Here is a 25,486-nt window from a genome sequence, read left to right as displayed (position 1 = left end):
GAGGTCATTCAATGCGCACGCGCCGATATCGCGGTCATCGGCGCATGCGCGGGATTAAGGACAGTAGGAGGAAAGATGGAGAAGAGACCAAGGGCGGGCAGACGCGGCGGATGGGCAGGCAGACCCGGAGGAGTGGGAGTGAATTGGTATGAAAATGACCCAGGGGCCTGGGCACTGGCCGTTGTAAGGCCGCCCCTGGGCACCTTCACAGCCTCATTTGCATACGGAATAAAAGTATTTTTTGGACGAATGATGCTAGCAGGAAACTAATGGTAAGAACAGTTTTAATATGGGGGATGCCGTGGACATAAGTGTGAAAGACTCCCTTTAAACCAGTGCTTTATCAGCAAGTACCCAAACAAAAATAGGGTGGGAAATTTGTGTGCTGCTGTTAGGACTAAGGGAAAACAAATTTATCGCCCATATTCATTGGGGGGACACAGGAACGTGAGTATAGCAATGTCCTCTAGGAGGTGTTGACACTAGTAAAAGCTGTTAGCTCCTCCCCTGGCAGCTATACCCCCTCCAGCCTGGAGAGAGAGCTTTAGTTTTTTCTAGTGTCAATAGGAGGCAAGACTTCCTTAGCTCCTGAAGATTATATTTTTTTTTTATCAGATAATTTTTATTTGACTTTTTTTGAAAATCACAAAAATACAAAGAAGGAAAATAGTCTGCACAGTATACATGCAACAGTTGATGACAAAAATACCATGGCATTACAAGATCGGACAAATATTTTACTTTCATGAGTACCCCGCGTACTCCAACATAGTACAAGAAGTACAGAAGATTAAGCAATCTAGTTAAAGTATACCGGTTACAGAATCGCATTTCCCATCCAATAATTTATAAACATAAGACCATCCCTCCCTACCCAACTAAAGCCCAATTCCCCCCTCCCCGTCCCCCCCCCTTACCCGAGCGATGTACTTCTACTATCTGTTTAGCAGACCTCTTCACACCCGACCTACGTAGTATTAAACACCTTCATACAGCATACATCCAGAACTAAATTGGATAGAGGAGAAAGAAAGCACACATAACCAAGAACTGTGCCTCTACCTGCCCCATAGTCCAACTAAGAAGAGAGGCTAATCCGGACACGATATCCTATATTTCTCCCAGTTATCCCATATTTTGTTAAACTTCACTACACATTTTCTTTTAACATACACACCTTTCTCCGAGCGTATTATATCTGGCATTCTAATGAGGAATTCTCCCCTAGTCGGAGTTTGAGGCCTAAGCCAAAATCTGGTTATTAGTTTCCTAGCTTGAAATGGCAGACGCTGTACTCCCAGACGGTGATGACGATTTTTGATGTCTAATATCCCGACCACACATGCTCTCGGTCCGGGCGGAACCATAATATTAAATGAGTCTTTTATTAGGGCCAGAACCGCGGACCAAAAGTTCCGGAGCTCCGCACAATCCCAGAACATGTGCAACAAGGATGCAGGGCCCTTGCCACATCTAGGACAATCCGCATCTTCCCGAACACCTATCCGGCATAAAAACTCTGGAGGAAGATTTTTTTATTTTAGTTTTATTTTTTGTCCTTCCTTTTTCAGAAGGGAAAACAGTGGTCGCCTCGCCTCCCTGTTCTCCCGGGGTTGAGTTGCTCCAGTGCCGGTCACCTGCACTGCTGCCTCCCCCACAGAAGACAAGGTGGACCAGGGCAGCCTCGCTCCCCTGCATCCCGCCAGCCAAGGGGTCACCCATCCAAGCCCCCCTTTTCCAGCGTCCTGCCACTACGGGGCCAGTAGCTGAAGGGGTGACCCTGCTGGACCAGAGGAGGGGTGAAGATGGCGGCAGGATAAGGTGAGTACACGGGAATAGGTAAGTATTAACCCTCTTCCCCCTCCCTCCCTTGTTCATTATCACTTAAGGGCCCGCTCCAAGCACACCTGCGATTTAAGGCATGCCACCTAGCTCCTGGTATCTCTAGCCAGTTTAACCCTTCCAGGGGCAGTCTCTGTTGTGGTAGCTTTCTAGTCCCCCCCCCCCCCCCTGGCATATATCTGGCATTCTAATGAGGAATTCTCCCCTAGTCGGAGTTTGAGGCCTAAGCCAAAATCTGGCTATTAGTTTCCTAGCTTGAAATGGCAGACGCTGTACTCCCAGACGGTTATGACGATTTTTGATGTCTAATATCCCGACCACACATGCTCTCGGTCCAGGCGGAACCATAATATTAAATGAGTCTTTTATTAGGGCCAGAACCGCGGACCAAAAGTTCCGGAGCTCCGCACAATCCCAGAACATGTGCAACAAGGATGCAGGGCCCTTGCCACATCTAGGACAATCCGCATCTTCCCGAACACCTATCCGGCATAAAAACTCTGGAGGAAGATTTTTTTTATTTTAGTTTATTTTTTGTCCTTCCTTTTTCAGAAGGGAAAACAGTGGTCGCCTCGCCTCCCTGTTCTCCCGGGGTTGAGTTGCTCCAGTGCCGGTCACCTGCACTGCTGCCTCCCCCACAGAAGACAAGGTGGACCAGGGCAGCCTCGCTCCCCTGCATCCCGCCAGCCAAGGGGTCACCCATCCAAGCCCCCCTTTTCCAGCGTCCTGCCACTACGGGGCCAGTAGCTGAAGGGGTGACCCTGCTGGACCAGAGGAGGGGTGAAGATGGCGGCAGGATGAGGTGAGTACACGGGAATAGGTAAGTATTAACCCTCTTCCCCCTCCCTCCCTTGTTCATTATCACTTAAGGGCCCGCTCCAAGCACACCTGCGATTTAAGGCATGCCACCTAGCTCCTGGTATCTCTAGCCAGTTTAACCCTTCCAGGGGCAGTCTCTGTTGTGGTAGCTTTCTAGTCCCCCCCCCCCCCCCCCCTTACTATGCAGGGCAGGGGCCAATCGGTTGATCAGTCCATCGGGGGTTAATGGCAATACCTGCGCCATTATACAGAAAGATGGCGTCCGACATAGTCTGATCGGCAACAATCTCTGATATTATCCACCTCCCCTGCGATGTGCCTAAGCTCGGCGACGGCAACAGAGACGGGCGGCTGCAGGGGTTGCTGAGTGGAGGGAGTTGCCTGCGGCGCAATGCCATGGAGTGAGTGACTTTTCCCTGATGGCTGTGGCTGCCGGCGGAGCATGTGGGGACAGTTCTTCTCGCCCTTCTCACCCTCCCCCAGACACCTGCGTGAGCTTCGTCACTGGTCCTCCTGTCTGCAATAACCCTTTCTGGCCGGCACCTGACGATCTGGGGCTCCTCTCTCTAGGTACAGTGCATGGGTGGAGAATTTTAACCCCTCCCTGCCGGTCATTGAGACCGGCTTCCTAGAGAAAATGTATAAAATAATAAAGAAAATGTGCGTCCATTCGGGTCCCCCTCCTCATCCGCAGGGCCACCTGGTCAGTGTGGGGCCCATGTCTAATCTCGAGTAAGGGGGATTTCTAATGGTTCCCAATCCGCCCTCCGGGGCCATTTGGTGGATGATTCTCCACATGCGCAATCCAGTGACGGACCGCTGCAGGATCCCAATCCGTCCTTTTGAGCCAATTGGTTGATGTTTCTCCACCTGCGCAATCAAGTGAAGAACACCTGCAGGATCCCAATCCGTCCTCCGGGGTCGTTTTGGTTGATGATTCTCCACCCGCGCAATCCAGTGACGGACCACTGCAGGATCCCCATCCCCCCTCCAGGGGCCGTTTGGTTGATGATTCTCCACCTGCACAATCCAGTGACGGACCGCTACAGGATCCCAATCCATCCTCCAGGGCCGTTTTCGTTGATAATTCTCCACCCTCTCAATATAGCGGAGAACCTCTGGAATTCCCAGTCCACTTTCCGGGGTCATTTGGTTGATAATTCTCCACCTTTGTACATCACGTGGAGGACAGCTGAAGCATTCCAAACCCACCCTCTGCGTCGTTTGGTTGCTAATTCTCCACCTGTGCAATTCAGGAAGGATCTCCGCAGGATTTCCAATCCGTTTTCCGGGGCCATTTGGTTGATAATTCTCCACCTGCGCCATACAGTGGAGAACCTCTGGATTCCCAATCCACCCTCCTGGGTAGTTTGGTTGATGATTCCCGACCTGGGCAATTTCAGTGGGAGGCAACTGGAACTTCCCAATCCACCCTCTGGGGTTGTTTGGTTGATAGTTCTCTGCCGGCGCAATTTTATACAGAACCCCTGTTCCCAATCCACCCTCCCGGGTCGTTGGTTGATGATTCTCGGCCGGCTCGATTTTATACAGGACCTCTGTTTCCATTCCACCCCTTGGGTGGTTTGGTTGCTAAGCCCCCTCCTACGCAGTCCGCATCTGCCAGGGGTGAGATTCTGAGGGGCAGACCTTCAGAGATAAACCTGACCTCCCATGCCGTTTAGTCAATTGGTGGTTAAAATTTTTTACCCTCATTGTGTGTTCTGAATTAAAATCTACTGCTATGACCTGGATAAGCTTGTATTATAGTTCATGCTGATTTCTAGCATAAATTATAGTAAGTCTGTCAGAATGCGAGATGCCCCACAACCTCTGGGTAATTAATGCTTATTTTTCTCATCACTTTTGAAAAGTGGCAAGAGAAGCACAAAACAGTCGTAGTTAAGCTCTGGCATTCATTTCTCCCTTTGTGTTTTTATATATTTTCATGAGATCCCTTACACTTTCCCCCCACATATTAAATGCTGTTTGATATTGCTGTTAACCTAAGTAATGAAATTCTTTAACATTCATTGTTTGACTATCAGCATATTAAATATTGTGTTGCAATATTGATGTAAATGATATTCAGTGTAAAGGGTTAAAGGGATTGTGCAGTGCCGTGAACATCAAAGCGGCAGAGGTCAGACTTCCAGCACCCCCACCTAGCCAAAGCGCAGTTACACTGCCATTACAAGCTAGATAATGTGCAGTTAAGGGCCCATTCACACGTCCGTAAGTGTATTGCAAATCCGCAATACACCCGGCCGGCATCCCAATAGAACTGCCTATACATGTTCTATTTTTTTTTCTGTAGCCACGGACCGGACGATCGGGGGCGCGCTCCGGAAATGCGGAGCGGAGAGCACATTGTGTACTCTCCGCATCCATTCCGTCCCCATAGAGAATGAATGGGTCTGCACCCGTTCTGCAATTTGCGGAGCGGTATCGGGCCCCTTATACGGACGTGTGAATGGAGCCTAAAGTGAACCAGTCACCAGTTTTATGCTGCTAGGTCCTAACAGCTCCAGTGAATGCTGATGAGTCCTGATATTCATGAGTTCACGGCTCTCTCCGTGTGTTTTCCAATTGAATCAGCCGCAGCTGGGCCGGGAAAACTAGCAGCTCATGAATATTTAGGACTCATTGCCATGCGCTACAGCTGTACAATATAAGATTTAACCAAAAAGGCTGAGCCTGTTAAAGTGACCCATCATTTTGCTAAGGGAATCTGTCACTAGTTTGTTGCACTTAAGGCAGCACAAAACTTAAGCTATTACCCTTAACCAGTCAAAATGACCCACCTCTTGCAAGTTTGAGTTCCCTTCAATCAGCTGATCGGTGGGGGAGCTGGCAGTCGGACCTCTGCCGATCTGATACTGATGACCTATCCTGATAGGTCATCGGTATCATCACACTGCACATTCCCATTAATTATACATTTTATACACCACAGAAGTATGTAAGTAGGAATAGGTTTGTTTGAGGTCTTCCGTGCACGTAGAGACAAAAGCACCCAAATGTCTAAGGTACACCTGTATCTTTATGACGAACCGTGATAGACATGTGGGTGGTAGTGAGGGACACAAGGAAGAGACACAGAGGAGAAGGAGGTCACTGGAGCCAATATGGCACCTACCTAAGAATGCATCACACATTATTATCAAAGATGCTCATGGTTGCAGTTTTTCATTTCTGGAAGTCTTACAAGGGTTGGCCAGGATTTTACAGGTGATGATCTGTCCTCAGGACAGGCCATCACTATCTGGTCAGTGGGAGTCTTACCACTGAACCCCCGCTGTTCTGCTGTATCTCCAGAAGTCTGTGCCAGAATTACACAACTCTTGAGATTAGGCCACCACTCCTAAAATCCTAGACAACCCCTCTAAGGCTATGTTCACTTTGCCGTCAGAGGTTTAGTTGATGGTCCCTGCGGATTTTACTTTATGCAGCGTCTGTCTTTCAATTTAACTGGTTGGTTGAATTACCATTCACTGTTGGCATATACTCATTTATGCTTTCTTTGAAAGTTCCCTCATTAAGCTGGTCAACAAGTCGATTGATGGCACAGTAGATGATGAAGAAGAAGGTGTGTCGACAGATCAAGCAATCAGGGCAGGCCTAGAATTACTTAAGGTAAGTAGCTCGTTTAAATAGCCTTCTATCTTATGTTATTCTGTGGGAATGTCTTATTTGACACATTGCCTGGAACTTTTTTCAACCACCCTTTCAAAAGATATACCTATGGAGAAGGCTCCGTGTTAAAGTGTGACATTATCATGACCTTCAGGGCGGTGACAGGGCCAGCCTCCCTAGATTCGCGGGTGTTGCTTGAGGGGGGGATTGTCTTTTTTTTAAAATGAAATATTTACAGTTTCATTCCATACAAGCTAAATGAATGTCATTGTGTCAGTGTATATGGCCTCAGTATTTCAATAGCACTAGTACACGGGTGTCAAACACAAGGCCCGCGGGCCGAATCCGGCCCGCCAGACCTCATCATGTGGCCCGCGTAGCCGCCGCCAGCCTTCACCTTTTATTCTCGCCTTTTTTTTTTTTAACACAAGAAAGCCGCTTTTTCAGCGCATGCGCGGCAGCCTACAAGCCAGAGAACGTCTGCCCTCTAGCGGCGCTGGCCGTTCTACACAGGAAACCTCCACTTTCAGGGGTGTGGTATTCCTATCGCCCGACGCCCGGGACATGCAGTTCTGGGCGCCGGGCAAGTAGTTTGAACAGTTGTTTAGCCCTGTGCGGGCAAGTAGCAGGGACATGTCGGTTAGGCAGTAATAGGAGCGGTCATATGCTAGCCGCGACCTGACAGCTCCTACATCTATGTCAGCCTGCCCCTGCATCGTGCATATGAGTACCGTACATATCGCTTCCTGCAGGCGGCCCCCGCTCCCCCCGGCTCCTGTATCGAAGTCTCCGCCCCACCTGCCAGCACAGGAGCGCACAGTAAGTCAGCACACTGTCTCCAGAGACTGAGTAATTGCATGGCCAAGATGGGAGAAGGAGTGAGAGACCCCACGGCCCCCTGCAGATGAGCATTCCTCCCGGAGCATGTCCATATCGCAGCTCCCGACCTGACCTGCAAGCGTTGACTGGGGTCACATAGCATTATACTGATTTATGATGCTATGTAACCCTTACAGTTCTGGAATGTGTTGGATAACACTGACAGCATTATGTCAGTGTTATCCAACACATTCCAGAACTGTAAGGGTTACATAGCATCATAAATCAGTATAATGCTATGTGACCCCAGTCAGCGCTTGCATGTCAGGCTGGGAGCTGCGATGTGGACAGGCTCCGGGAGGAACGCTCATCTGCAGGGGTGTCAGAAATAAAGGTTGTGCTGTCTGTCTTCTGAGGCTCTGGCCCTGCCTGCAATCTGCACTGCACGTGGCACTTGATAAACTATAATGTCTCCCTGTTGCCCCCATACAGTATAACGTCTCCTTGTGACTGCCCCCATACAGTATAACGTCACCTTGGGGCTGCCCCCGCACAGTATAACGTCACCCTGTGGCCCCTGCCCCCATACAGTATACAACCGTATACATCCTACAGGTACAACCGGCCCTTTGAGGGTGACCAAACTACTGATGCGGCCCCCGATGAATTTGAGTTTGACACCCCTGCACTAGTACATAGTTTACTGGTTCTCATTAGAGAGGCCTAGTGAGTGTCTGGACATTAAGGGTATGTTCAGATGGAGGATTTTGGGGTTCAGTTTGAATTGACCTGTACATTCTTTGCATTGTCTTAACCCCTTAAGGACACATGACGTATCGGTACGGCATGTTTCCCGAGTCCTTAAGGACACATGACGTACCGGTACGTCATGTGGTGTTCCGATCACTGCCGTGCGGCCGGCTGTGATCGGAACAAGGTGCCTGCTCAAATCATTGAGCAGGCACCTCGGCTAAATGCGCGGGGGGGTCCCGTGACCCCCCCATGTCCGCGATCGCAACAAACCGCAGGTCAATTCAGACCTGCGGTTTGTTGCGCTTTCTGCAGTTTCTGATCGCTGCGGTCCCTGACCGCGGCGATCAGAAACTTTAGTGTGGCGAAAATATATATTTATCACCCCCCCTGCACCTCTGAATGATTTTAGCCCGGTGGGAGGTGCAGGGGGGGTGTTGCGGGCGGTGGGGGCGGTGCGGGAGGCGGGCGGTACGGCAGGCGGGATCGCGATCCCCCGCCCGCCTCCTATTGAGTAATCGTTGGTGTACAGTGGGTATACCAGGGTGCCAGCACATTGCTGGCACCCTGGTATAAACGGCTGACATCGGTGATGCGATGTCAGCCGTTTAACCCTTTCCATACAGCGGTCCGTACGGACCGCTGTATGGAAAAAGTTAACAGTAAGAGGGAGCTCCCTCCCTCTCCGATCGGGGGGCTGCAGTGCCTTTGCAGCCCCCCGATGGAGAGGGAGAGAGCCCCCAGACAGCCCCCCCAGAGCCCCGTCCTTACCCTTCCCCGTCTGCGCAGTTCTGACCATAACTGAGCAGACGGGGAAGGTTCCCATGGCAACAGGACGCCTCTCAGGCGTCCTGCTGTCCATGGTGCTGAACAGATCTGTGCTGAAAGCATAGATCTGTTCAGTGTAAGTAAAATATAGTACAGTGCAATATATATTGTACTGTACTGTATTATACAGACATCAGACCCACTGGATCTTCAAGAACCAAGTGGGTCTGGGTCAAAAAAAAAGTGAAAAAAAGGTAAAAATCAAAAAACACATTTATCACTGATTAAAAATTAAAAAAATAAAATTCCCTACACATGTTTGGTATCGCCGCGTCCGTAACGACCTGATCTATAAAACGGTCATGTTACTTTACCCGAACGGTGAACGCCATAAAAATAAAAAATAAAAAACTATGATGAAATTGAAATTTTGTCCACCTTACTTCCCAAAAAAAGGTAATAAAAGTGATCAAAAAAGTCGCATGTACGCCAAAATTGTAACAATCAAACCGTCATCTCATCCCGCAAAAAATGAGACCCTACTTAAGATAATCGCCCAAAAACTGAAAAAACTATGGCTCTTAGACTATGGAAACACTAAAACATCATTTTTTTTGTTTCAAAAATGAAATCATTGTGTAAAACTTACATAAATAAAAAAAAGTATACATATTAGGTATCGCCGCGTCCGTATCGACCGGCTCTATAAAAATATCACATGACCTAACCCCTCAGATGACCACCGTAAAAAAATAAAAATAAAAACGGTGTAAAAAAAGCCATTTTTTTGTCATCTTACGTCACAAAAAGTGTAATAGCAAGCGATCAAAAAGTCATATGCACCCCAAAATAGTGCCAATCAAACAGTCATCTCATCCCGCAAAAAATGAGACCCTACTTAAGATAATCACCCAAAAACTGAAAAAACAATGGCTCTTAGACTATGGAGACACTAAAACATTTTTTTTGTTTTAAAAATGAAATCATTGTGTAAAACGTACATAAATAAAAAAAATTGTATACATATTAGGTATCGCCGCGTCCGTGACAACCTGCTCTATAAAATTACCACATGATCTAACCTGTCAGATGAATGTTGTAAATAAAAAAATAAAAAACGCTGCCAAAAAAGCTATTTCTTGTTACCTTGCCGCACAAAAAGTGTAATATAGAGCAACCAAAAATCATATGTACCCTAAACTAGTACCAACAAAACTGCCACCCTATCCCGTAGTTTCTAAAATGGGGTCACTTTTTTGGAGTTTCTACTCTAGGGGTGCATCAGGGGGGCTTCAAATGGGACATGGTGTAAAAAAAAACAGTCCAGCAAAACCTGCCTTCCAAAAACCGTATGGCATTCCTTTCCTTCTGCGCCCTGCCGTGTGCCCGTACAGCGGTTTACGACCACATATGGGGTGTTTCTGTAAACTACAGAATCAGGGCCATAAATAATGAGTTTTGTTTGGCTGTTAACCCTTGCTTTGTAACTGGAAAAAAAAAATTTAAAATGGAAAATCTGCCCAAAAAGTGAAATTTTGAAATTGTATCTCTATTTTCCATTAAATCTTGTGCAACACCTAAAGGGTTAACAAAGTTTGTAAAATCCGTTTTGAATACCTTGAGGGGTGTAGTTTCTTAGATGGGGTCACTTTTATGGAGTTTATAATCTGGGGGTGCATCAGGGGGGCTTCAAATGGGACTTGGTGTCAAAAAAACCGGTCCATAAAAATCAGCCCTCCAAAAAACAAACGGCGCACCTTTCCCTCTACGCCCCGCTGTGTGGCCGTACAGTAGTTTACGGCCACATATGGGGTGTTTCTGTAAACAGCAGAGTCAGGGCAATAAAGATACAGTCTTGTTTGGCTGTTAACCCTTGCTTTGTTAGTGGAAAAAATGGGTTAAAATGGAAAATTAGGCAAAAAAATGAAATTCTCAAATTTCATCGCCATTTGCCAATAACTCTTGTGCAACACCTAAAGGGTTAACGACGTATGTAAAATCAGTTTTGAATACCTTGAGGGGTGTAGTTTCTTAGATGGGGTCACTTTTAGGGAGTTTCTCCTCTAGGGGTGCATCAGGGGGCTTCAAATGGGACATGGTGTAAATAAACCAGTCCATAAAAATCAGCCTTCCAAAAACCAAACGGCGCACCTTTCACTCTACGCCCCGCTGTGTGGCCGTACAGTAGTTTACGGCCACATATTGGGTGTTTCTGTAAACGGCAGAGTCAGGGCAATAAAGATACAGTCTTGTTTGGCTGTTAACCCTTGCTTTGTTAGTGGAAAAAATGGGTTAAAATGAAAAATTAGACAAAAAAATTAAATTCTCAAATTTCCTCCCCATTTGCCAATAACTCTTGTGCAACACCTAAAGGGTTAACAACGTATTCAAAATCAGTTTTGAATACCTTGAGGGGTGTAGTTTCTTAGATGGGGTCATTTTTGGGTGGTTTCTATTATGTAAGCCTCGCAAAGTGACTTGAGACCTGAACTGGTCCCTAAAAATTGAGTTTTTGTAAATTTCTGAAAAATTTCAAGATTTGCTTCTAAACTTCTAAGCCTTATAACATCCCCAAAAAATAAAATATCATTCCCAAAATAATTCAAACATGAAGTAGACATATGGGGAATGTAAAGTCATCCAAATTTTTGGGGGTATTACTATGTATTACAGAAGTAGAGAAACTAATTCTGTAAAATTTGGTATTTTTTGGTGCAAAAAAATAATTTTTTTGACTTTATTTTACCAGTGTCATGAAGTACAATATGTGACGAAAAAACAATCTCAGAATGGCCTGGATAAGTCAAAGCGTTTTAAAGTTATCAGCACTTAAAGTGACTCTGGTCAGATTTGCAAAAAATGGCCTGGTCCTTAAGGTGAAATAGGGCTGTGTCCTTAAGGGGTTAAACAGTGTGGCCAAAATCCTCAGACACAGCCTGAACTGTAGTGTTGCTTCCCATTGAGAAAAATAGGAGGCTGATTCAGATAGAGCAAAGAATGTGTGGGTCCATTCTGGGTGCGGTTACCGCACAACCCCTCACAAAGCTGCAGCAGGAGCATGCTCACGGTTTAGCTCCATTCAGTGGACTTAAACCTAAGGCAGGTCCACATAAAAACCTAGAGCAGGTCCACATAAAAACCTAGAGCAGAAACCGCAGCACAGCGCACAAAACCCTTACTTTCAGGCAACACTCATTCCGGCCAAACTAGACCAACGAGTTTAAGGGGCTGTCCACTGCAAAACTTCTCTTTTATCATTGTGCCTCCACAATCAGACCCTCTAATTTAATATTATACTTGCACTCTGTAGTTTGGATCACTGGTCACCTGAGCTCTTTTTCCATGCGCCGTGCATTTCCACTGTCACGACCTATACTTCCATAATACTGTGCATCAGTCACTGGCCGAATGGCTTTGCACCCAGCACAACCTTTTAAGAAGCAACCACACATGAGCTAAATGTCCATGACTTGAGTGTTATAGCTGCAGCTCTGAAACTAAACACTTGCCCCTTGGGTATGGTTAGATGTCCTCCCACATATTCAAGACAAAATTTTACGTATGATCATGACAAGTAAATAAAAGCCTTAAATCACAAACACTACCATTGCATTACCAAAGATGAAGCAACACTGACAGCGATGCACGTGTCTTCTCATCCACTGTGCTTTATTTTTTATTTTTTTAAATATATTGCAACTTTTTTTTGTTGCATAAGTTGTATCCAGTATGAAGTCTGGCCTAAAGCAGGTTCGCCTATTACCACATTTAGAAGCTGTGGCCGCTTTCTCTTTAGTTTACTCTACGTTTACCCTAGATCTCAGCATACAGTCAGTCCACTTCTTCCAGCGTGTGGTTAATCTGACTTGCTGCGCCTGCAGTACTCTCAGCACTTTGATTTCAGACGCAATAATATCTCATTCATTACAATGTAGCATTTGGCTGTTACTTGTTTTTCCACAGCACCATAATCTGCCGAAATCTGATATCACCATGTATGAATATACTCTATTGCAGTCATCATCTTTGTGTGAAAGCTAGAAGCACTCCCTGGATTGTAGTCTGTGATTACGTCGCTGTATTCTCACAGATGTTCATTCTGTTTTCCTAGGTGCTGTCCTTTACACATCCCATCTCATTTCATTCAGCTGAAACCTTTGAATCCCTCTTGGCTTGTCTGAAGATGGATGATGAAAAGGTGGCTGAGGCGGCTCTGCAGATATTCAAAAACACTGGCAACAAAATTGAAGATGACTTCTCACACATTAGATCGTAAGTTCTGGGTTTGCTTTTATAGTTTGTGCTGAGAATTTTGCTCTGCTGTCTGTTTCCGCTATTTTCTAAAAAAAATAAAAAAAAAAAAAAAATTCCCAGTTTCATAGTTGTTTCTGATAGTTTCATTCTATGTCACGTTTATGTTCTATTCTTTTTTTCCTAGAGCTTTGCTTCCAGTTTTACAGCAGAAAGCTAAAAAGGGGCCTCTTCGCCAAGCTAAGTACTCTATCCACTGTATCCATGCAATATTTTCAAGTAAAGAGACCCAGTTTGCCCAAATATTTGAGGTAAGGATTAGTTACGTTCCTTATAGTAAGATATAAAAGGAAAAAAAAAAGAAAAAAGGATTTTAGACCTCTGTGGAAATGTCTGCTATGCTATTATTTCCTGCAAAATATGCTCAGCACCATACTTCTGAAAATGTTGAAATTAACTGGGTGTTTCCAATGCACTTGTTAAAAGAGCTTGCCCTGACACTGTCCCTCAATGACAATATTAGACTATGTAAAGACAAAATATTGACAAGAGCAATAGATTTACTTGGTTATCAATTTGTTCTGATTTCTAAGAGTACTAACAGAGGAAAGGCACAGTGCAGTGTTTTAAGAAAACATGCTCCATAATGATTTTTATAAGGAATGCAAGTATGTGTCTTAGAAAGTGCTGTGCGATCTATGTCCAGCATATTAAGGACCCAGTAGATTGTTGTATAGTTTTGTGGAAAAAGATGGAGTATAAGGGTACTTTCACACTAGCGTTTGTTTTCCAGTATTGAGTTCCGTAACAGGGGCTCAATACTGGAAAAAAACTGATCAGTTTTATCCTAATGCATTCTGAATGGAGAGCAATCCGTTCAGGATGCATCAGTTCAGTCCCGCTTAAGTTTTTGGGCCGGAGAAAATACAGCAGCATGCTGCAGTTTTCTCTCAGGCCAAAAATCATGAACACTTGCCGGAATACCAGATCCGGCCCCAAGTGTTCTGGCAAAACGGATCCGGTTTTGCTGTCTGTGCATGCGCAGACCTTTTAAAAATGAGAAAAAGAAAGAAATACCGGATCCGTTTTTTCTGGATGACAACCGGAAAGACGGATCCGGTATTGCAATGCATTTGTGAGACTGATCCAGATCCGTCTCACAAATGCATCCATTTGCATCCGGCTACAAAAAGCATTTACAAGCTGTGATACTTGCAAAAAGGGGTTGCTACAGGGTACTAACCTTGCAGGGTGCCCAAACTTTTGCTTCAGGCCCTTTTGCCTTTTATTGTTTTGAAAATGTACAGGCTGAAAAAAAACAAATAGTTTTTGCTTAAAATACAAAGGGACTGTTTCATCTTTAACTTTATGCCAGACGGTATTGAGGAATGAATGGGAGGCACCTATGTTCTCATGTGCTGTACATGGCTGGTGGTCGGTTATTCGTAGACTCCAGACAGTGTTTTGTCTGCACTTTCACTAGGAATGGAGACTGACCTTCATGAGCACAGACCAGTGTTACTGTTTTATGCTCCCAGTTAGTTTTGTGAGATTTTCACTTTTCAGAATAATTTATAAATTTTCCTCCTGATATTCTTGCATATAATGGTGAGTATCTTAAAAAATGACACGCATCTCTTTTTGTTTTCACATTAGCTCCAAGATCCTGGTTTATTTTATATCTCTATCCGGCAGATTTATCAAACTAGTGTAAAGTAGAACTGGCTTAGTTGCTCATAGCAACCAATCAGATTCCATCTTAAATTTTTCACAGCTCCTTTGAAAAATCAAAAGGTTGAATCTGGTTGCTATGAGCAACTAAGCCAGTTCTACTTTACACCAGTTTGATAAATCCCCCCCTGTGTGCTTTTAGGTTTAAATTTTTATTGAGGAGTGTTATTTTACTGTGTGTGTGTGTGTGTGTGTGTGTGTGTGTTTTATTTATTTATTTTTTTCTCTCCCCTCTTTAGCCATTACACAAAAGTCTTGATCCCAGTAATCCGGAGCAGCTGATTATATCCCTCATCACCATTGGTCACATAGCTCAGCTGGCACCTGATCAGTTTGCAGGCCCACTAAAGTCAATGGTGGCAAATTTTGTGGTAAAGGACTTGTTAATGACTGACAGGGTAAGTTCTATTTTATATATTCAGTTAGTGAAACTTTTCAAGAAATATCTTTTAATGGTCGCGTGGCTCTCCAGCAAAAATATAACTTCCATCTTTCCTTCCGTTGTACCCTGACAGCCAAAGGATTGTCTTCGGCTGGAGACCACTGCTCTGTAGCATTTTTAATTGTTTGTGTTTTGTAGCTTGTACCATGAATACATTTCATATCACTGAACCAGAATTGGATACAAATGAATCGAAATTTATATTGGTGAATACGTTCTAGTCTAGTTTAGGTCTAGACAGACTTTCAAGAAGCCTTTATTTTGGACAACAGATATCTTGGTAGCAGTTACATGACAAAGCTATTAAAGGGGTTCTACATGATTTTGGTATTGATGGCCTAGCCTTAGGATAAGCCATCAGTATCGGTATAAAAATCCTGGAGAGCAACTATAAGTTCATAGAAATGTAAACCCTTCCTAAAGTGGTTGAAGTCGATCATAGCCAAGCAGACTGCAAATAGAAACTTGCATATCTCAGACATTGACGGCTTATTGCTAGGATATGACATTGATGTCGGATAGGTGCAGACCCCACCCCTTTCTCCAGAACAGGACTCCAGAAGTGATGGAGAACACATTGCGCATGCACAGTGAACTCTCAATTCTCAGCTATGGGACTGCCGGAAATTGCCGAGCTCAGCTGTTTTCAGGACTCCCATGGTGTTAAATGGAGGGTGGCTGTGCTTACATGACTGCTCTCCTTTCACTTCAGGGGACCTGTTTTAGAGATGGTGGCTGTTTAGGAGAACAGCTGATCGCCCCATTTTAAGAGAGCATGTGTCTGAGGGAAACATTCCTTTAACTATAGCTAACTATATGTCAGATGCAGAACTCCTTTGTGCCTTTATTTTGTATAAGAAAATGTCTGACCTTACCTGATGTGTGTGTGTCTAGTACTGTAGACCCAGGGGTGGGACCCACTCCTGTCTGACATTGATGGCATATCCTAGTAATATGCCATTGATATCGGAGGTGGTAATGCCCCCTTTTTTTAAACTCTGTATTCATAGAAAACACATTTTTTGGCTGTCTTTTCTTTCTCATTTCAGCAGTACTATATCATTGAAAAATGACATTTTAAAATGTGCTTCTGAAGCAGTCAACACAAATGATAAAATGTTCTTTTATAGATAGGTAATCTATTGTCCGTTTACTGCTGCTGTGAGCAGAAGATGTTATGTCAAGGAAATCCTAAAATACTAGTTGTGTAATTGAGACATAATGGGGGCTTTATTTTTCTCTTGATTAGGCTAGATACCTATGCCCACAGACGAGCACTGCATTGATTAGTCTGATGCTCTATTTGGGTCACTCGCCCCTTTCCTTCTCTGGCCCGAGAGAGTTGAGCTGCACTGTCTGGGGAGGAAGGTAAAGAGCTCAGACAGGAAGTAGAATACCTGGAGTGACTTCAATAACCTATATCCAGAAAACCATCCACCTGTGTTTTGTGGGGAACAAAATACATGAAATATTCATATATAGTTAATGTGATGAAGAAAATGTTTGATGGAAGTGGTAATTTAAAGATTTCTGAGACCTGGGTGCCTGAATCTCTCCTCTCTGGCAAATCCTTTTAAATACTGTATTACAATTATAGAACGCCTGACACTGACTCTAAATCCGTAATTTGTTGATACTCCCCCTCATTCCCCCAGTATATACCCATAAACCGGGCGAGGAATGCATAGAGGACTTCTGGAGTCTTCTAAATGCATTCATTGGTTGGTTTGCTTCCACACAGTAGGGGAATGGCAATGACTATAGACATACAAATTACTGACCTGGTGTCAGGTGTTCTATACGTGTATTACTGTACTTATTAGGGTCTGATTCCCTCTATGAGCCATAATGTGGAGCCTCTGTATGCGCTGCTCCCATTCTCTCACTCTCTAGCCGTCGCTTGTACAATGTGTCTCCTGCAGCAGCCTCTGCAAGGGTAATGACTGACCGGCATAAGGACTTTTCCTGGCTGCTGAGATGATCTGCTCATTACCCCATTTTGAAAACTATGTATGTCTCTGAGGAAACGACTCCTTTAGCTATAGCTAAGGCTACTTTCACACTTGCGTTCAAGTCTAGAATTATAGAAACATTTCATTTCAGACGCCTGGGTTACTTCAGTCCCTTGTTGTCGTTAACATTTTCGTGCACTGTCTGTTTTGCTCATTAGTTTCCTGGCCGGAAGACCACTAAGCTCTGGGTTCCTGATGAAGAGGTTTCACAAGAGACACTGGTTAAGGTGACTAAATTGTGTTTTGATAATAGGCTACTATTTTGTGTATGCAGCTGCTGTGTAGATGTGTCTCCATGGTTACAGACTACAAACAAGCCTTGCTGTGTAGTCTGATCCTGCATTCATGTGTTGCCTCCCTGCACCTATCCTCTTTCTTGAAAATCTAATATGTATTCAGTGTCTGTGTAGAATGCCCATTGCCTAAAGAGAAATGTAAAACTGCAAAAAATATTAACTCCACTAAATATTGCGGAAAAATAATCAAGCTTTTCTGTTTTTTTTTTTTAATTTTTGTTCATGTAGATTCAAGGAATTAAGTTGATGGTGCGTTGGTTAGTGGGAATGAAAAATAACCATAGTAAATCTGGGACTTCTACATTACGGCTTTTAACGGCTATTTTACATGCTGATGGAGATTTAACAGAACATGGAAAATTAAGGTGAATGTTCCCAAACATATATATATATCTCTACATATACATCTATATACATATATACATTTTTGAAAAACAAATTTTAAAGGGCATCTGTCAGCAGAATAGTACCTATATTACTATTCAGCGCAAGCACAGTACAGAAGAGAACTGCTGGTGAGCCTCTTTCCTGTGCTGTGCCAGATACTGAAGAGCACCGTGTGGTGTGTGGACACGCATGTACATGGGACTAACACAAGTCCTCAGCTGCCAAGTGCACATGTAACAGGTCAGCCAGTGTCATAGGTACAAATCTGCTGACAGATGCTCTATAAAGGAAGTAAAAATTTTTTCATAACGTTTAGCAAATGAGCTTCTTCTGATTAGAACATGCAGTTGTGAGCCACAGTAAGACATTACTGAATGTTTCTAGTACTCTCCCCTGCTAGTTCTAACTTGTTCATGTGTCTTCATTTAGTAAACCGGACATGTCACGTCTCCGACTAGCAGCCGGGTCTGCAATTGTGAAACTAGCACAGGAGCCATGTTACCATGAAATCATTACCCTAGAACAATACCAGCTTTGTGCCCTCGTGGTCAATGTAAGTATTTTCCAGAACTGCGTCCATATGTCACTAATTCTCAATAAATCTACAAAGCAATGCTTATCTGGGACCGTTCAAATTTTTTCCATTAGAGTAATGACTGCGATGATGACCAGTTTTTAAACATACCCCAATAGCTTATTGGGATTTGGGTTTTCCAAGATTGTTTTAGTTCTGGTATTTGACAGCAACAAGTTACCTCAGACTATGCTATTCCTGGAGGAAAAATACCAGAAGGATGAAATATTGTGACAAAGACCACATAATATTCTATCCATCTAATTATTACATAAAAGCTTTTGTAATACAGGGAGCTCATGCTTATGGGTGTGCTGGATCCTTGAGGGAAAGCGCTTCTTCAATCTTACTTTTTCATTGACTGCTGCCAATTTATAGAAGTGTATGTATATGGAGGTTGCAAGGATTCATTGTCTGTTTCTGCCGTGTTTGTTGTTGCTGCGCTAGGAAAGCTTTCAATGTACACGCTAAGCATGCTCATTAGTGCTCCATTAGTCAGGCGATAAAAAAGAAAAAAAATCTGTTATTTGGCCTCTGGTCAGTAACTATAGAAGAAAGACAATGGAATAGCATAGTAGACTGTTCCATTCAGCGGAGTCCTGTAAAGGTGTATGTACATTAAAGGGGTTGTCTGAACCTGGACATAGCCACATTTTCGCCCAGACAGGCTCTGATGCTCTCCCTTGCGCTGTATCGGCAGGGTAAGGGTTTCTTTGTTTTTACAATGCTAGGCTGTTTTACAGGCTAGGGCAGCTCTAAAGCCTGCCCATTACTGCTGGTGGCATCACTGGGCTCACTGCTGGGCAGAAGCCTCTGCCTAACTTTCCCTACATTGAGAGCTTTTACCGGCAATAGTGCAGCCTGAACATAGCTCTGCCCACCCATAGACTTGCACAATCGGTTGAGTATTCAGTGGGAAGCACCTCTGGCTGTGACTTTAGAGGGTTTGTTGAAATCAAACATGCCTGATTAGTCTTTGTCCGTAACATCTACCAGTCAAGTGGAGTCAGAGCACCACCATACACATTAGATAGGTTGGCTGATGCCACCTTACTTATATTGTGTTAAAGGGTACCTGTCACCACGTTCTGACATATAAAACTAAATGTACCTTAATGTTTACCCTGATAGTTCCCAGCGATCGATCCATAATCTTCTCAGAACTAACCTGTCCTATTTTATCGCCATATAATGCTTTCCTGCCGTTATGCTCATTAGCATAAACAATTCCTTCCCTCACACCATCATAGCCTATTTCCCTCCCCCTAGACTTTGACAGCAAATTTCAGCTACCTTAGTGTATGTCCCCGCACCCTCACGCCACTACGTACGGAAGTAAATAAGGAGTGTCAGTGTGCATTACGGAGGGTAGCGATTTTTTTTATACTTACACAACGTAGTTTTGCCTGAAATGAATACAGCGCATGAGCGAGATTTTATCTGTAGGGGCCTTTCTTAGGCAGAGCTGAGGCGCTTCACTCAGAAAAAATATGACTCCGGTCAAGCATGTAAGATATGACTCTTTCTGTTAATTAGCATAAAAGGCGGGAAAGCGTTATAGGCGATTAAAATAGGACTGGTTAGTCCTGAGAAGATTATGGATCGATCGCTGGGAACTATCAGGGTAAACATTAAGGTACATTTGGTTTTAGATGTCAGAACATGGTGACTGGTCCTTTTAAGCACCTTAAAAGTATATGTATGTGTTTTCCAACAGATCACCTTGTATTCATCATTGTGGTTTTTTTTTGCTCTTAGGATGAATGTTACCAGGTCAGACAGCTGTTTGCCCAAAAGCTACACAAAGGCTTGTCTAGATTAAGGCTTCCACTTGAATATATGGCAATTTGTGCCCTATGTGCTAAAGATCCTGTGAAAGAGAGGCGAGCACACGCCAGGCAGTGTCTGGTGAAGAACATTAATGTCAGACGAGAGTATCTGAAGCAGCACGCGGCAGTAAGTGGTAAGTTGGAACGCTGCATATCCTCCTACATTATCAGCTGCTTAGTATTTAGTGAGCCTGTTCCATACACTTTGGGGACAGTGCGCTCCTAGAACCTATAACGAAGTGTTTAATTATTGGGTAGCACAGTGGCTCGGTGATTATACTGCAATTACTGGGGTCCTAGGTTCGAATCTGACCAACAGCAAAATCTACATGCAGTTTGTATGTTCTCCCCGTATTTGCGTGCTTTACCTCCAGGTTCTGCGGTTTCCTCCCACACTCCAAAAACCTACTGATAGGGAACTTAGATAGTGAGCCCCATTAGGCATTGAGTGATGAAAATGTCTGTAAAGAACTGCGGGATATGTCAGCGCTATAGAAGTGAGTAAAACAAATTGATATATGCTGGCTTGCGTTAAAGCAAAAAGGTTTGTGTGAGATGAGAACAAAGGTAATGCTATTCCCCCCCAGAACCAGCTGCCCTCTGGTCCGTTAGCAGTATCTAGCTCTGCTCCATTAAAGTGATACTAGACGTAGCCAATGGACTAGTGGTGCGCTTTCCATTTTTTGGGGTACTGTGGTGAAACCGACTAGTCTCATACAATCTTCAAAAATCTATTCACAAACCAGTCTGTAAAAGGAGCTTATCGTGGTCTCTTCTGTAGTTCTCTCAGCCCCTTCCTTTTGCATAGATAAGTAGACATTTCCACCACTTTTCAAATCATGTCTTGTGCAGTTTATAATTTATTTGTAATCAGCGCTGTACAGAGGTTGTACTCATGGGATTTCTGAAGTGTTGTATTACGTTAGTCACTTACTGCCTTCAATATGAAAATGTGCATCTTAAAGGTATATTCCAGATTTTTGATATTGATGGCCTATCCTACAGTTAGATCATCAATAGCAGATTAGGTCCTGACATATCCCACTCATCAACTGTTTCAGGCAGCCGCCAGCGCCACAGTGTAAACCGTGCAGGAAGTAGAAGGCCCTGTCCGCTATGTAGTGGCCATGCTGGTGTATTGATGCTCTGCTCCCATTCAGGTGAATGTGGTAGTGGCACAGCTACTACAAAACGTACAGCACCTTCTGCTTCTGCCTCCATCCACTGCTTAGTTTCCAGTGGCTGACTGGTGGGGATGTCTGGTGTCGAACCCCCACCAATCTTTTATAGATGACCTATCTGGAGGATACATTATCAATATCAAAAAGCTGGAATTTATGAAGGGTTATATGGTAGTTTTCTAGTGTACAACGGTTGCAGCACTCTTAACAAATATTTCCTTTTTTCTTCTTTTTATGTCACTGTCGCCTGTATTATGGAAGAAGTGACTGGAGCCTAATGCAGGGGCTGTGGCCTTCAACTGTAGATTGAGCTGGTGCAGATTTGCTGTGCCGGTTCCTGGACTGCCAGAATATCTGCTAGATTTATTAAGCAGCCTGCACCTCCTAATAAGTTTGACACATCTTTCTTGAGATCACTTCTTAAGACTGGCTTATAAAATGAGTGTTAATAAATTCCTCTCCAGTATTTGGACACGCTATAAAGTAAAACGCATAAAACAGTTACTGAATTCACATAAGATACGCTTGCATGCAATGTAGTGGTCGGTAAATAAGAAGGTATTAAAAGCAGTGTGCAGTTTGCTAAAATAGTGACTCTTTTTTTAATTCAGAAAAGCTGCTGTCTCTGCTGCCTGAATATGTTGTTCCATACACAATTCATCTTCTTGCACATGATCCGGACTATGTGAAAATTCAAGATATAGAACAACTGAAAGATATTAAAGAGTAAGTCTGCAATCATTTTTTTTGTCTGCCCACTAAAATCTATAGCAATTACAAGTATCACAATACCTAGCACAAATGGATCACTTTTATTTCTTAGTGGGTCCTGCCAGCTGAATAACAGATGTCTTAGAATTCGTTCTAATGTCTGAATTGGTGTCTACAGTCTATCGCCAGTGAGAGCTGTATATACTGTACCTGCAGGTTTCACTCCCAAGCTGATTTCTATAGGCTGTATCTCTCGATCTAGCTCAGCTAGCACTGCAATCTGGGTCTTGTTTAAAAGCTTAGGTTGACTTCTCTAGCTTATACACCGCCTGAGATATGATGGGTTAAAGCAGCCCTCCCAGTGGAGGACATGCTGATAGGCTTCAGAAAGAGAGGGGACACAGACCTTCTCTCTCCTTGTTAAAATGTACATAGTCCCATGTGGAAGGCAACATGTACTTATGTGCATGTTATCAATTCCCCTTACCTTAACAATCCGTGTACTTGCCAGATATGGGTGTCTGTGTTTTTTGTTTTTTTTTCTTTCTTACCCCCGGAAAACAAGCGAGAAGAGGGCTTGTTCATCTAATCACTCCTTTGCATCTAATTAGGCCGTTCATTGACACCATGACCCAGATTTTTACGTGTCTGGATCACATTGTCAAATAATTTGCACCAAACATTTGTACCCCACTCACAAACATCCATAAAGTTCCCATTTCACACTGTTCCTGTCTATATCTGATCTTTAGCGTAAAAAATGTAGAGTGCTTCTCTAGTTATACCGGTTACACGCGGCAGTAATAGCGATAACAATTTTTAGTAGACTGGAGTCTAATACTTCTGACAGATGGAAAAGGTTTCCATCAGAGACATTTTCTCACTGTTGCCATCAATGGTTGATTTCAGTTTTATGATAAACTTGCTGCATAGTTCAGGGTCAGCAGTGTAGTAGGTGTAGGATTTTATTTTATTATTTTTATTTTTTTATCTGTACACCTCTCCCACTCACCCTTCTAAATTCAAGGCCTTATACAGCTAAATTAATGAAAATATAAAAAAGATTGGAAAAACAAGTTCAATTTTGATTGTGGCTGTTTTGGAGAGATAAAGGGCTTGACTCACAGAGGCTATTCATGCAGTGGTAATCTCTTCAAAATGACAGATGTTGCGTGTGCATTTCCGTCTCCTACAGCTGAAATGACAGAGAACCCAGTGCGTTCATTCAGTTGAGACCTCCATCCCTCCCTGTGTAGAGAAAGGAAGGTTCAAGCAAGTCGTGCGGCAAAATAAAAATCTAACAGTAGTGTTCTGGCCGTTGTACACAGGGTTATATTATAATATGTATTTGTGCAGGTTCTAGGAATAACATGAAGGGCAAAGTTGGCCGCACAGAGCGATGAGAGCTGTGGGAGGTCCAGTCAGGAGGAGGCACATGCAAGGCCTTGTGGGACTTGTAGGAAACCTCCTCTTCAGAGCCGCTTTGTGTGTCACTTCTGGATCTCTCCCACTTTCTGGTTGCTGCACAGCCAGGGCAAAAGGAGCCCCCAGCATGTGTGGGAAAAAAAGTCCTGCACAGTGGTATTCACTGTTAACAAATCGATTCTTCTCATTAGCCATATGAGTGAAGAAGCCTCTATTTGCCATATGATTAACATTCCGCCGTCCCTGTCTATCTCCCTCTTGTGTCTCTGCCAAAGCTCAAATTTTGCTTCAGGAGCATCTACTGCGCACAAGCCACTACCCTGAAGTGTAATGACGTGTGCACAGTATATGCTTCCGAAGCAGAATTTGAGCTTTGGCAACAGTACAGGTCAGAAGACTGACAGTGACAGGCAGAATCTCAGACCCTGTCAATCATACTGCAGGTGGACGCTGCTTCACCCATGGGGACAGAAGTCTGGTAATCAGACAAATCATTTCACTCATCTCTGTTAGCCCTTCATGTTAGCGCTGCTTGCTGTTTGGGAGAGTTTAGAAGTGAAGGTTGTCGTGCGACAACCTCTTTAAATGTTTTTATGTGTGTCTCATTTCTTTATAGGTGTCTCTGGTTCATCCTGGAGATCTTAATGTCAAAGAATGAAAACAACAGCCATGCATTCATAAGAAAAATGGTGGAAAACATAAAACAGACAAAAGATGCGCAAGCTCCAGATGACCCTAAAATGAACGAGGTACACAGGTTTAATTATCGGTTTAACAGTTAATAATGGATATGAGGTGACATGACTAGTGACATGTGCTTTTCTTTCTTGCAGAAACTATATACTGTTTGTGATGTGGCCATGAATATTATTATCTCGAAGAGTACAACTTACAGTTTAGAATCTCCTAAAGATCCAGTGTTACCGGCACGTTACTTCACACAGCCAGACAAGGTATGTTCTTAAAAGGTCTAGTTATAAGAGCTTGTAAAGCACAGGCAGAAGAGAAATTAGCTCAGTCAGTGAAAAAAGGCGATAAGACATTCTTCAGATACATACATGAAAAAAGGAAACTAATACAAGGAATTACCAAATTAAAAACAAAATAAGGAAGGTATATGGAAGAAGATAAAGAACTAGCTGACTGCCTCAATGAATACTTCTGTTCAGTTTTTACAAAGAAAAATGAAGGAAAAGGACCTGAGTTAGGAAGGAAGACTAATGAATCTTTTGATGCATGTGTCTTTACATAAGAAGAGGTTCTAAGTAAGTTGTCGAAAATTAATACAAATAAGTCACAGGGGCCTGATGGGATACACCCAAAGCTATTAAAAGAGCTTAGCGGTGAACTAGCAAAACCATTAACAGATTTATTTCACTAATCACTGGTAACAGGAGTCATCCCAGAAGATTGGAAATTAGCAAATGTGCCCATTAACAAGAAAGGTAGTAGGGAGGAATCGGGCAACTATAGGCCAGTAAGCCTGACATCAATAGTGGGGAAATTAATGGAAACCATACTCAAGGAGAGGATTGTGGAACATCTAAAATCCCATGGATTGAAAGATGAAAAACAGCATGGGTTTACTTCAGGGTGATCATGTCAAACTAATCTTATTGATTTTTATTTATTTTTTTGATTGGGTGACTAAAATAATAGATGGCGGAGGTGCAGTAGACATCGCTTATCTAGACTTTAGTAAGGCTTTTTATACTGTCCCACATATAAGGCTTATCAATAAATTGCAGTCTTTGGGCTTGGACTCCCATATTGTTGAATGGATTAGGCAGTGGCTGAGGGACAGACAACAGAGGGTTGTAGTCAATGGAGTATATTCAGACCATGGTCTTGTTACCAGTGGGGAACCTCAGGAATCTGTTCTGGGACCCATATTGTTTAATATCTTTATCAGCAAAATTGCAGAAGGCCTCAATGGTAAGGTGTATCCTTTTGCTAATGATACAAAGATTTGTAACAGGGTTGATGTTCCTGGAGGGATACACCAAATGGAAAAGG

At 43.6% G+C, this 25,486-nt stretch overlaps 1 protein-coding gene across 1 annotated transcript in view; it reads left to right on the top strand.

Annotated features, from left to right (window-relative positions):
• PDS5B (PDS5 cohesin associated factor B) overlaps nucleotides 1–25,486 on the top strand; it is a 133,826-nt gene that overhangs the window by 85,476 nt on the left and 22,864 nt on the right. Inside the window, exons 18-28 of the mRNA XM_044284757.1 lie at nucleotides 6,189–6,294; nucleotides 12,743–12,903; nucleotides 13,070–13,193; nucleotides 14,853–15,011; nucleotides 17,226–17,294; nucleotides 17,592–17,728; nucleotides 18,180–18,303; nucleotides 20,083–20,287; nucleotides 21,946–22,060; nucleotides 24,087–24,219; nucleotides 24,304–24,423. Coding sequence (XP_044140692.1) covers nucleotides 6,189–6,294; nucleotides 12,743–12,903; nucleotides 13,070–13,193; nucleotides 14,853–15,011; nucleotides 17,226–17,294; nucleotides 17,592–17,728; nucleotides 18,180–18,303; nucleotides 20,083–20,287; nucleotides 21,946–22,060; nucleotides 24,087–24,219; nucleotides 24,304–24,423 — 1,453 coding nt within the window. The remainder of the gene's footprint in view (nucleotides 1–6,188; nucleotides 6,295–12,742; nucleotides 12,904–13,069; nucleotides 13,194–14,852; nucleotides 15,012–17,225; nucleotides 17,295–17,591; nucleotides 17,729–18,179; nucleotides 18,304–20,082; nucleotides 20,288–21,945; nucleotides 22,061–24,086; nucleotides 24,220–24,303; nucleotides 24,424–25,486) is intronic.

Source organism: Bufo gargarizans, chromosome 3 (assembly GCF_014858855.1).
Source record: "Bufo gargarizans isolate SCDJY-AF-19 chromosome 3, ASM1485885v1, whole genome shotgun sequence".
In the NCBI taxonomy this organism is placed as follows: domain Eukaryota; kingdom Metazoa; phylum Chordata; class Amphibia; order Anura; family Bufonidae; genus Bufo; species Bufo gargarizans.
Note: the sequence above shows the minus strand (reverse complement) of the source record. Positions and strands in the feature narration are given on the sequence as shown.